General features: G+C 37.7%; 1 protein-coding gene across 3 annotated transcripts in view; it reads left to right on the top strand.

Moving 5' to 3' along the window:
* The window catches only part of ANO10 (anoctamin 10), a 222,695-nt gene that overhangs the window by 50,640 nt on the left and 158,513 nt on the right, over positions 1–13,542 (top strand). For all 3 annotated transcript variants that reach the window (XM_032409119.1, XM_032409121.1, XM_032409122.1), the window contains exons 10-11: positions 2,963–3,154; positions 9,809–9,937. In XM_032409119.1, the coding sequence (XP_032265010.1) occupies positions 2,963–3,154; positions 9,809–9,937 (321 nt within the window). The remainder of the gene's footprint in view (positions 1–2,962; positions 3,155–9,808; positions 9,938–13,542) is intronic.

Here is a 13,542-nt window from a genome sequence, read left to right as displayed (position 1 = left end):
CAGTTTGAGGAAATTCTCTACTATTACTCATTTGTTGAGTGTTTTTATCATGAAAGGGTATCAGATTTTGGGTTTTTTTCTGTATTTATTGATATGACTATATTTAATTATATAAAAATATATATTTAGGGATGCCTGGGTGGCTCAGTTGATTAAGCATCTGCCTTAGGCTCAGGTCATGATCCCAGAGTCCTGGGATCGAGCCCTGCATCGGGTTCCTTGCTCAGTGAGGAGCCTGCTCCTCCCTCTGCCTGCCACTCCCCCTGTTTGTGCTCTCTCTCTCTCTCTGACAAATAAATAAAATCTTTAAAAAATAAAATATGTATTATATAAATTATCATATATATCTATAAAACTTTGTTGTGTTGATTTATTTCTTTTTGCTTGCTTTAGATTTAGTTTACTATTCTTTTACTAGATTCTTAAGGTGAAAATTTTAGTTGTTTTGAGATCTGCCTTTTTTTTTTTTTTAAACGAAGGCATTTATACCCATGAACTTCCCTCTGAGTACTGTTTTCACAACATCCTATAAGTTTTGATATATTGTATCTTAATTTTCATTCATCTCAAAGTATTCTCTAATTTTTCTTGTGATTTCTTCTTTGACTCCTTGGTTTCTTAGGAGTATGTTGCTTAATATCCATAAAATATGTGAATTTCCCAAATTTCCTTCTGTTATTGATTTCCACTTTCATTCCATTGTGGTCAGAGAAGATATTTTGTATGATTTTTAAGCCTTTTAGATTTGTTGAGAATTGTCTTATGATCTAACATCTCATCTAACCTGAAGAATGTTTCGTGTGCACTGGAGAAGAATGAGTATTCTGTTGTTGGGTTCAGTGTTATGTAGATGTTGATGTGGGGCTGCAAGAGAACAGTCAAGAAAGATTCTTGAGACATTTTTGGTGCAAAAAGGTGCTTTCTGTCTATAGGGACAGGACCTTCGGGCAGAAAGATTTACACTTTTGCTTTATGAATCTGGTGGTTATATGCTTAATGCTCAAGGGGGAGAGGACATGTAGGGAGTATTAGATCGTGAATGTTTCTTCAAATTTCTACTCGTAACACTACTTTTGCAGATTTCTCTAGTGCTTATTCAATTCGATATTAACTATCAGTGAGATATACAGGCAGACATGAGACCCTTTAAGAATGTAGCAACCAGCACTTAATTTGATCCTTATCAAAATTATGCAGGCCATAGGTCAGCCTACTGGGTTAAAGGTGAACATTTTTTTTGCTTCTATCCTTCATCAGATGTCTGTTAGGTCTCTGTTTTTGTGGTGGGGCATGCCTTCAACACTAAACCAGGAAGTTTAAAATTCTGCCTTAGCATTCACTTTCTGCTTATGCGGAGGTGAGATCTTAGAGCCTTCTCAGATCTTTCCTGAGATTATGCATGAGCCTATGCATGTGCCTGGTCTTTTAGATTTCCAGAAAAATGTTGGAGCTTTTCAAACCCCCGTGGATGTCTCATTCCTCAGCTTGCCCTTTTGAGCTCCCTGGCTAGTCTCTTGTTTGCCCCAGCTGCTACCCGTTACCTCAGGCAGACTGATGTTTAAAAATTCAACTAACATACCATAACATAAAGGAGAAGGCTTTAGCACTGAAAGAGACTCAATGAAGTTGAATAAAGATGAGCCTTTCGAGTGGGGGCTCTTCTAAGGTACCACTAACCAGGTCAGATAATGGTTTCCCTTTGGGAATGAGGCTTTCAAAGATCTCCAGCCGCACTCTGCTCCCTCTGGTCCTGGGAGCGCATGCTGTTTTTTGGGTTTTTTTTCAAGGTTGCTGCAGAGCTGGAGAGCAGGAGATGAGACTAGAGTAAGTTAAAATGCCAGAAGAGTGACATGTTTGTCATGACTGTATGCAGCCAGAATTGCTACAAGCCTTTGGTTAACTTCCAGAGTACCCGAAAAGTTGGTTCTGACACATTTTGCCATTTTTCTCCGTTTTCATGGAGGGGAAAACTTCTGGAGGTCCTTACTCTGCCATTTTCACTGGCATCACTGATAAAGGAAAGACATTAGGGTTTGAAGCCAACGGCCAAGAAAGAATTCTTGAGATGTCTTTGGTGCAAAAAGGTGGTTTTATTAAAGCATGGGGACAGGACCTGTGGGCAGAAAGAGCGGCACTGGGGTCATGAGGAGTGACCCATTATGTACTTTCAAGTTGGGAGGGGGTTAGGGATGGCGTAGGCCTCCCAGGTATTTTGGAAACAAGGTTTCCAGGATCCTGAGGGGGCTAGCTATTGTTGGGAAAAGGTCATTTATTATTGTTTAGTAAACCCTCAGTCATGAGACCCTTCAGATGTATATGCTTGGAGGATGATTGCCACATGTATCTTGGTGGAGGTGGGGGGGTTTGAGATAAAGGAAGTTTCCAAAGGAATTTTTATGTTAAAGTAGACTTACAGCATCCTGGGGGTTGGGCCTAACTTTGCCTTTTGCCCTTTGCAAAGTATTAACATGGAGGCAGCTGAGTTCCTAGAGGAAGGTCACTCTGCCTGTTGCAAGGACTTGTCAGTGGGCTGTAAGTAGTGAGGAAATTTAATAATTTTTCTTTGCCTTTGTTTCCCACATCATTACCACCTTCAGTTTTTTAATGGGGTCCTGGGGTACCCATGGCGTGAGGGGGCAGTCATGTGAGGTTTCTAATAGTGATGTTGAATCGTTTCTTTTCAGTTGATCAAGAACAAACATCTTTAGCTTTGCTGTTATTATGTAATAATTCAATGACTTGGCACAATGAAATGAGTAGCTAAATCATTTTTTCATTCTTTCAGGGATTTAAAATATAAAATTGCTTTTGAATTTATGTAAATTCTGTTGTTGAGAAGAAGAAATTGGGACTGAGATTTTTTTTGGTTGGAGGCCAGTGCCTTGGGTAGTATTGCAAGATGTAGTTCCTATTAATGATATTAAAACAATGCCTGTTTTCTTCTTGTGGTTTACATTTTCAGGGCACCTTTGATGATTACTTGGAATTATTCCTTCAGTTTGGTTATGTGAGCCTTTTCTCCTGCGTTTACCCATTAGCAGCTGCCTTTGCTGTGTTAAATAACTTCACTGAAGTTAATTCAGATGCCTTAAAAATGTGCAGAGTCCTCAAACGGCCATTCTCAGAACCTTCAGCCAATATTGGTGTATGGCAGGTAATTATATGAGAAAAAATTATTCCTTTGGGAAAAAAAATAGCAAAATGGGGCCTTATGATTAAAAATAAAAGTGCTAAGGAGAGATTTGGGAAAACTGGATGTTATCCTTTTTTTTGCCACAAACTAGCTGTGTGACTTCAGACAGTTATTAACTTTTTCTGGACCTTGCTTTCCTTGTTTTTACAATTAGAGGATGGGGTGGGGGAGGTAAATTATAATTTCTGTGACCCCTTTGAGATGTAAAATTCTGATAGTTTAGTAAAGTATCCAGCTGGGATTCCACCCACTGGGTGATAATGAGGCCCTCCCCCTGCAATGTCAGTGCAAATCATGTTAGGAGCCTGGACTTCCACACTCACCCAGCAGTAATGAGGTTCCCTTTCCAGTTTCTGCTGGGATGATCTCAGATAAAGCGTAATGGAGAGTCAGACCTTTCTCTACCACCCAGCACAGCAGAGGCCACATGGGAGTGCACATGAGGCATTTGTACCCCTCCACGCAAGAGGTTTCAGTGTGGGGGTTAGCAGGAAGCCAGAACTCTGATCCCTGTCCAGCAATAATAAGGATCCCATCCCCCACCTTGGGGGTCAGTGGTGTCCAAATGGGCAACCTAACAAGCTGTTGTCCCTTCTTTCCCTGCTGGAGTGGTGTTAGAGGAACCAACTAGAACAAAAGTTTTAAATAAAAAATAGAATCTTATAACACCCAAAATGTCCAGGCTTCTATTAAAAAATCATCATACCAAGAACCAGGATGATACCAAAAAAAAAAAAAAAAAAGGTGATGCAGTCAGTAGATGCCACCATCAAGGTGACAGATGTTAGAAACATCAGACAAAGATTTTAAAGCAGCCTTGATAAAATGAATACACCTAAAACAGATGGAAAAATAGAGTATCTCAGCAAAGAAATGGAAGATATAAAGGAGAGGCAAATAGATATTTTAGAAGTGGAAAATATAATTTAAAAACTCAGTGGATGAGTGCAGTAGCAGTAGCAGAATGGAAGGAGTAGAGGAAGAGCAGAAACTGGAAAATAGAGCAATAGAAATGATTCAGTCTGAGTAGCAGAGAAAAAAATAGATTGACAAAGTAAATACAACCTCAGAGACCTGCGTGGCTATAACAAAAGATCTAATGTTCCTGCTGTCGGTGTCCCAGAAGGAAAGAAGAAAGGAGGGGCTAAAAAATATTGAAGTAATAATGGCCAAAACTTTTTGATTTGGCAATAGAACTAAAACTACAGATTCAAGAAACTGAGTGAATTGAAAACAGAATAAGCCCCAAAAAGTCCATGCCAAACACATTGTAATTAAACGTATGAAAACTAAAGACAAAGAAAAACTTGAAAGCTCCAAGAGAGAAATGACATGCTATCTACCTATAGGGGAAGACAATTAGAATGACAGCCAGTTTCTCATCAGAAACCGTGGAGGCCGGAGGAAAGTGGCATAGTATCGTTCAAGTGCTTAAAGAAAAGTACTGTTAATACAGAATCCTATATTCAGAGAAAATATCCTTCGAGGATGAAGGGAAAATCAAAACACTCTCAGATGAAGGAAAACTAAGAGAATTTGTTGCCAGAAAACCTGTCCTAAAAGAATAGCTAAAAGAAGTTCTTTAAACTTAAGGAAATGATAAAAGAACTGACCTAGGAACATTAGGAAGAAAAACCACAGTAAGCAAAAATACGAGTAAACATATTAGACTTTCCCAGTCTTGAGTCCTTAAAGTTATATTTGACAATTGAAATAGAAATTATAACACTATCTAATGATTCTAAATATATGTAGAGAAAATATTAAGAAAATACTATACAGAATGGTAAAGGGAGGTGAGGTTTCTCTACATCACTCTAATAAATGATGACACAAGTAGACTGAATATATATAAATAGACAGTCCCCAACTTACAATGGTTCAAATTATGATTTTTTGACTTTACAACGGTGTGAAAGCAATACATATTCATTAGAAACCATACCTCAAATTTTGAATTTAGATCTTTTCCCAAGCCAGTGGTATGCAGTATAATCTTCTCTCCTGATGCTGGGCAGCAAGCTGCAGCTCCCGGTTAGCCACATAGTCACAAGGGTAAACAGCCAATACACTTAGAACCGTCTATACCCACACAACCATTCTGTTTTTTACTTTCAATACAATGTGCAACAAATCACATGAGCTATTCAACACTTTATTATAAAACAGGCTTTGTGTTGATTTTGCTGAGTGTTCTGAGCATGTTTAAGGTGAGCTAGTCTAAGCTATGATAATTCAGTAAGTTAGGTATATTAAATTCATTTTTGTCTTATGATATTTTTAGCTTACAGTGGGTTTTTTGGGACATAACTCCTCCTAGGTCAAGGAAGATCTACACAGACACACAATGTGTAATGAATGTAATATATATTACATATATAAAGCATATATATATATAATCATATATGTATATAATATAATACTTAGAGCAACCACTAAAAAGCTATATAAAAGATACACTCAAAAACAAATAAATCAAAATGTAGTTCTAAAAGATGTTCAAATAACCCACAGTAAGGCATGAAAAATAAAACACAGAAATGAAAATACAGAGGGAACAAACAGAAAACAAAGAAATGGCAGACTAAAGTCCTAACATATCAATAATTATATTAACTGTAAAAGGTCTAAAGGTACCAGTTAAAGACAGATATTGGTAGAGTGGATTAAAACACATAACCCAACTTTATGCTGTCTGTAAGAAATTGAGTTCAAACATAATGGTATAAGCAGGGTAAAGGTAAAAGGAGAAAAAAAAAGCCATGTATGGAAATATTAGAAGAAAGCAAGAGTGGTTATATTAATGTTACATTAATTAATATATTAATTATAATATAACATAATTATAATTAATTAATAATAATATATAAATTTGACAACTTGGATGAAATGGACCAATTCCTCCAAAACACAAACTACCACAACTCGCCCAATATGAAATAGATCATTTGAGTAGCTCCATAACTGTAAGGAAATTGAATTTGTAATTACAAATTTCCAAAAAAGAAATGCCATGGCCCAAATGATTTCACTGGCAAATTCTATCATTTAAAGAAGAATTAATACCAATTTTACACAATTTCTTTCAGAAACAGGAGGAGGGCATATTTCCCAATTCATTTTATGAAGCTGGTATCAGTGTGATAGAAAACCAGACAGAGTACAAAAAAGGAAAACAACAAACCAATATCCCTTGTGAATAAATATACAAAACATCTTAATAAACTATTAGCAAATATAATTCAGCAATCTATATAAAGAAGTATAGACCATGACAAGTAGCATTTAGTTGAGGGATGCCAGCCTGGTTAAATACTAGAAAATTAATCAGTGTAATCTACCATATTCATAGTCGGCATGGTTATATCAATATATTTAAAGCATTTGACAGAATCCAGCATTCATTTTTGAAAACTCTCAGAAAAATAGAAACGGGGGTATTTCTTCAACTTGATAAGGAACATCTATTTTTTTAAAAAACCTAAAGCTGACATCATACTTATTGGTGAAAGACTGAATGCTTTCATTCTAAGATTAGGAACAATGCAAGGAAATCCACTGTCACTAGATTGAACATAGTACTACAAGTTCTAAGTAGCATAATAAGGCCAGTAATGTCTCCAGTCTACCAGTGAGGTCTCTAGCTGACCTCAGGTGTATGAACAAATCCAGTCAAAGTCAGCTGAGACCAGAATTGCTGGGATGAGCATATCCTAAATTGTCCACCCACAGAATCAGAGTTAAATAAATGGCTGTTTGAAGCCACAGAGTTTGGGGTTGTTGGTTATGTAGTAATAGCTAACTGATAAAGGAAGACAGTACTCGTAATATATCAGTTCTCCTTTAATTTACAAATTTACAAATTAATTAATCTACAAATTAATTCACAAATATAGCACTCTCCCAGCCAAAGTTTTTCTTTTAACTAGGTAAACTTATTGTCAAGTTCTCAGGGACAAATAAGTGAAATAGAATAGCAAGAAAACTCTAAAGAAGAAAAGGACACTTACCACATGTTAATACTTATTATATAAGTTCAGTTATTAAAGTAGTGTGGTACTGGTGCATTAGTAGACAGTCACACCAGTGGAACAGAATAAAAAGTCCAGAAATGCATTATATGGTATAGGTGAAAGTTCAGTAGGGGAAACAATTGTCCATTAATAGCATTGAGATAACTAGGTCTCCAGATAGGGGGAAAAAGTTTGCTCTTCTAAAGTTAAAAGAGGACAAAACAGGACACAGAATGGGAGAAAATATTCATAATACAGATGTCTTCCAGAGGACTTGTATTCAGATTAAGAATTCTTACAACTCAATAAGACATTTCAGCCAATAAAAACACGGACAATGATTTGAAGGAGTACTTCACCAAAAAAATATGCGAATCATACGTATATGATTTCAATTATATGACATCCTAGAGCATACAAACTAATTTATAGTGACAAAAAGCAGATCAGTGTTTGTTTGGGGCCAGGTGTGAAGAGAAGGATAGATTACAAAGGATCATGAGGAATCTTTTGGGGGAAATGGAAATATTCTGTATTTTGTTTGTGGTAGTGATTTCACAGGTAAATACATCTATCAAAACTTGATGAAGTGTATACCTTCAATGGATGCAGTTTATTACACAAATTAAAGCTCAGTATAACTGTATTTGAAAATCACATTTTATGATAAATGTATTAAAAGTGCAGGAAGACAGGCACTCTTATATGCTGCTGATAGGAGGGTGAACTGGTCAACCCTTTGGAGTGCAGCTTGGCATATTTATCAAAATTATGAATGCATGGTACCTTTGACTCAGGTAATCCGTGTTTAGGAATTTATCCGAATTCCACACTTGTTAAATGATGTATTTACATGAAAACTAATTGGAGCATTGTTTGTAATAGCAACTAATGCCCACCAATAAGGAAATAGTAAAATAAATTCTGATACATCTATGCAATAAAATATTTAAGCAGTTGTGACAAAGAATGAAGGAATTCTTTGAGTTCTGATGTAGAATATTCTTCAGGACATTTTAAGTGACAAAAGCAAGGGACCTGACATTAAGGGTAAGAAAGGGTATATACAGTCAAGTTTGCTTATATTTGTATATAAAGTATGTGGAAAGGTACAAAAGAAATATAATAATAGCGATCATTTTGTAGGGAGAACAGGAACTGGTGAGAAGGGGGGAAGGGGTACACAAGGGCAAAGAGACTCTTCACTTTACACTTAGAGTGTTTCAGTTCTGAGCTATGTGAATATAATTATTAAAAAATGAATAAATAAAAAATTTAAGTTATTTAAAAAGAAGGTAAATAAAGTCCAGAGTAGGTTTGCTGTAAAGAAAACTATGGAAAAATAATTAGATTACACAAAGGATTCCTAAAATAAAAGCAGAAATTCTCCATGAGACAAGAAATTTATTCAGTTTGGATCTAATCATGTTTCATTTTGCTTCTTTTAAAATTCTAATTTCTGGGGCTCCTGGGTGGCTCAGTTGGTTCAGTGTCTGCCTTCGACTCAGGTCATGATCCTGGGGTCCTGGGATCGAGTCCCTCATTGGGCTCCTTGCTCAATGGGGAGCCTGCTTCTCCTTCTGCCTGCCTCTCCCACTGCTTGTGCTCTCTCTCTCTCTCTCTCTCTGACAAATAAATAAATAAAATCTTTAAAAAATTTTTTAATTTTAATTTCTAAAAGTAATTGTATTTCTTAGAATTAGTGGGACATTTTTCTGATTTTTTTAAATTAAAATGCAGTTGACATATAGTGTTACATTTGTTTCAGGTGTGCAACATAGTGATTGGATAAGTCTATATGTTATGCTGTGCTCCCCACAAGTTAGCTACCATCTGTCCCCATACAATGCTGTTGCCATTGACTGTAATCCCTACGCTGTGCCTTTCATCCCCATGACATCTTCATTCTGTAACTGGAAGCCTATATCTCCCACTCCCAGTGGTTAAGTTATTAAGTAGTGGTCAAGTGTTACACATTAAAGGAAAGAAAGAGCAACCAAGCAGTGGTCACAACATTTCCACAGTCAGTTCTCAGTACTGTGCTCCGTGAGACTCCTCATGGGACCTTGGATCAGGTTGTTAAGTAGCTCAGCGGGGCATCTGTATTTTTCTAAAGTCCCACAAATAAATGCCACTAGAAAAGGATCACTGTTACGGTGCTTCAGGTATAGCTGAACCAGATGTGGTGTGTGATGTGTCAAAGTAGGGCAGTCACAAAATAAATTCTATTTGAAATCATAGTGAAACATTTTTTCTGGTGGCCCCATTTTAGATTCCCTATAGATATGAGTAGAGTAACTTGAACAGCGTACTCCTCTAGGATGTATTCCAAATTCTCAGGTCCCTGGCCACCTCCAGTTGGGAAGGTAGAACATACTGCTTTGGCTATTCAAGCCAAAAGTATCTAAAATACCTTGTAACAGTGTGGCTTTTTTAAGCTAAAGAAAATCACAGCATTATAGAGAAAAAGCTTAAAATGTACTTGGAATATTTAGAACAAGGGAAAGGCTTTTCCTTTGATTTTGGATGATACAAAAAAAGGATGAGGAAATATGGAAGAGGTCATTGTGGTTTTTAATTTCACATTTTTTTTCACTTTTAGCTGGCTTTTGAAACAATGAGTGTCATATCTGTGGTCACCAACTGTGCTCTAATTGGAATGTCACCACAAGTGAACGCCCTCTTCCCAGAGTCAAAATTGGACCTCATTTTGATTGTAGTAGCAGTGGAGGTAAGTGAAAATTTAAACCTATTTTAAATAGTCTCCACATCAGATGCCTCTGTTAAAGCAGAGATGACCTAAAGCAGTGATGTCCCTGACTGTCAATGACTAGCAATTTGGTGACATGCATTTCCTGGTTCAGGTAATGGAGAGACCTGAGGTTTGAGGCTGTGCATTCCTGGTTGTTGCCCAGGTATGAAAAAGTCACCATGGTGTGGATGGGAAAGTGACCTTTCCAGCCATTCTACTGACCTGTCTAATGCTGAGTAGATAAATCCTATTTGAAATAGATTTCTGTAGATTTAATATTTTTTTTAGTCTCTTCAAGGGATCTGTCATACCTACTTTCTTATTAAGCAAATAAATCCTAAGAAATGCTTTTTGATTAACATTTTAAATCTCATTAGCAGCAGGTGTAGAATTCATTGTGAAACTAAAACACCAAAATGTAATGTATAACAGGAAGACTCATAATTTCACATACAAAGTACAAGTAGGCTGTTTGTGTACTTTTTAGGTTTTCATTTTATCATGTTTCTGAATATAGCTTACTGTAACATTTTAAAAAGTCAGTACTGACCAATTGGAAAGGGAAGAATTTGCAGGAATTTTTTTATTGCTAGTGATTATTATTGTCAGGAAGATTCTGACCTTTCGTTTTTAGATATTTGAAAAATAGAACAGTTGTGGAAAGTTATTAAAGCAGAATTTAGCAGGATTATAGAGCGGCCCTAAGGCCTCAGGCCTGAGGGCTGACTAGAAATGAAACTGGACTTGTACATTTCCAGTAGTGGCTGAAGAAATAGATTGTGCTTTGCTGTATTTACTCTTCCTGTGTATTTAATAGGAATCCGTGTTCATGGTAGATGCTATATGCAGAATATGCGTTTGGAGAATGATTTTAGACAGCAGTGAGTAGGAGGGAAAGGGAATGGCTCTAGCAGAGAAAAGTAGGTCTGTTTTGAATTTTAAGAGTTGAATAGGATTTTGGAGAGCTATTTGCAAGGCTGATTTCTCACCTGTGTGAGAGATCAAAGCAGGTATCTTAGACAGGGGATGGCCAGCTGCCCAGGCTCATAGCGTACCTTCTTGATATAGGATATGGCCCTTAACTTTGCCAATACATCCAGAGTTAATTAGGCTTTAGGGACTGACTTACACTTAAAACTAATGAGACTCACAAAGGACTGACCAGAATGCCAGGCAATTAATTTACCATAAGGAGATCTTTCCCAATGACTTTAACAGTTGTTTTCTTAGAAGATATCTTGGTAAAGTGGGAACCAGAGCAAGAGGAGTATGTCTTGAGAGGCAAGGAAATGGAAAGCCTGAAAACCATCCCTTCCTCCAAATTGAGCAGAGCTCTGCTGTGAGCCAGTGCTGGGTGTGTTCACTGCCTACCTCTTGATTTTGCCTTCACTTTCTCTAGATTTCTGGTCAGTCCAGTGTTCTGTATATTCCCAATGCTACTGCTTTCTTTTGTACTTGGTGATACCTTAACATCAGATATCCAGGGCCTGGCTCTTCTCACTTGATTTGGGAGATTGCCTGGCCTACGGGAGTGTTCTTGCAGATGGCACTCCTCCAGGGGTTTGCTGGCCTGCGTGGGGTGGGGCCACAGTATTTCTGTGGTGTTTGGTTAGAGTGTCTAAAAGTTTGGTCTTGCTTGGCTGCCCCTGTGCTGGCCCTTTGGCTAGAGAGCAGGCTTTCTTGCTTGTTTTTTGTCTGTGCCCATTGGCATTTCTGGTTCTGCTCCCTCAGCCCTTAGTCTGGCACATACGAGGTAAAGAGGAATCCCTGGGAACTCACCGCCATGTGCTCCTTAGGGTCCTGGGGTCCCTGGTGAGTCTGCTTTGTCCTTTCTACCCTTCAGAGTTTTCTTATGTTTATTTTATGTATAATGTCCATGGCTTTTAGTTGTACTTAGCAGGAGGAGTAGTGGCAAGTACTTCTATTCCATCTTCCCAGAAGCAGAAGTCCTCACTTTTTTATTCCTTTTTTTTTTTTTTTTTTTTTTCCCCTTTTTAGCTTAGGAACTTTGCACTTACAAAGTCCTTTCTTTGGGCCTAGATAGCACACTTTAATTCCTTAGGTCCCAGCTCAGATGTCACTGGGCTCCCAGCCTTTTCTGATCCCTCCATCTCCGCTGGATCTCTTCTGTTTGTCTCTCAGGAAGCCTTGATTGGCCTTCCTCATGGTGATTATCCCACTTAATTGCCTTGCATTTTCTGGTAGGCGTGTTTATGTAACGTCTATTTCTCCCGTGCACTGTCAGCTTCAGAACAGCAGGGATGATGTCGACTTTTCTATCCAGTAAATCAAACTACTAGTGAGCTAGAATAGTAACTAAAACATGGTAGGTAAGCATTTCAGTGTTGACACGAATGTGGAATTAATAAATTAAGCTTTTAGAAAGGGAAATGGGCATTTCTTTTTTTATTTAAAAAGGAAAAAATGGATATTGTTCTTTTTTGATAAATTTATATTCAGTATTATATGACTATATTTGTGTATAACATTTTCTAAGTTCTACTTATGGAACACAAAGTGGCAAGTGCTCATTTTTTTTATTCCTTAATTAAATTATACTCAGTATTGAGAACTTCTATGTATATGACACTGAATCTGGTGCTAAGGAAAGACAAAGCTGTCTTTTTATTTTTGTCCTCAAGAACTCTGCTTCTTAATGTAGCTGAGAAGATGTGCACATTTTACACACACACACATACATACACACACACACGTATGCAGATCCCCATAAACAGACATGGTTAAATACTTCTACTAGAGATGCAACTAGGAGGTAGAAATGACACGCCAAGTCAATGATCTGTGGTAACATGGAGGAGGAGAATCAGGAATAGCATTCAAAGACAGGAGGCCCTTTGCTGTCTTTCTTCTTCCTTTGGTAAGGCCTGAGGCCTCCTTATGGCATATTTTGGGAAAGCTTGGATGTGAGTTAATCCTGATTTCCCAGAGCAGTTTAAAAGGCAGTTTCTTCCATGCTAGCAGAGACTTCTCACTGAATTCTGAGTGTAATCTACTCCTAAGTTAAGGATACCTGGCAACCTGAGGGTGGGAGACAAAAGCACAGCCACAGGCTGATTTAGAGTCAGTCATGACGTAGAAGAAAGTTTTCAGCTTAGAATTAATCCACGGGGCGCCTGGGTGGCTCAGTCGTTATGGTCTGCCCTCGGCTCAGGTCATGATCCCGGGGTCCTGGGGTCGAGCCCCACGTCGGGCTCCCTGTCAGTGGGGAGCCTGCTTCTCCCTCCCACTCCCCCTGCTTGTGTTCCTGCTCTCACTATCTCTCTCTCTGTCAAATAAATAAAATCTTTAAAAAATATATATTAATCCACATAGGCCAGAATGCCAGCAATGTTTTAGGCTATTTCATTACCAGCTAGACTTACACCTCTGGGCAAGAAGTATTTCCTTTGGTTACCAAGATTAAATCCTTATAAGATAAAAGTGATCTTTTTGGTGTGTATTGGTTTTTTTTTAACAAGATAACTCATTAGAATGTTATCAGTATTTATTAATATAGAGATCATTACTCATATTGAGATCACCCAGAGTTAAGTCAAAGGGTGAGGGGGTGTGAAGAGATGGTA

Source organism: Phoca vitulina, unplaced genomic scaffold (assembly GCF_004348235.1).
Source record: "Phoca vitulina isolate PV1807 unplaced genomic scaffold, GSC_HSeal_1.0 scaffold10, whole genome shotgun sequence".
NCBI classification, from domain to species: Eukaryota; Metazoa; Chordata; class Mammalia; order Carnivora; family Phocidae; genus Phoca; species Phoca vitulina.
The sequence above is the reverse complement of the archived record's forward strand: the minus strand, read 5'-3'. Positions and strand labels throughout refer to the sequence as shown.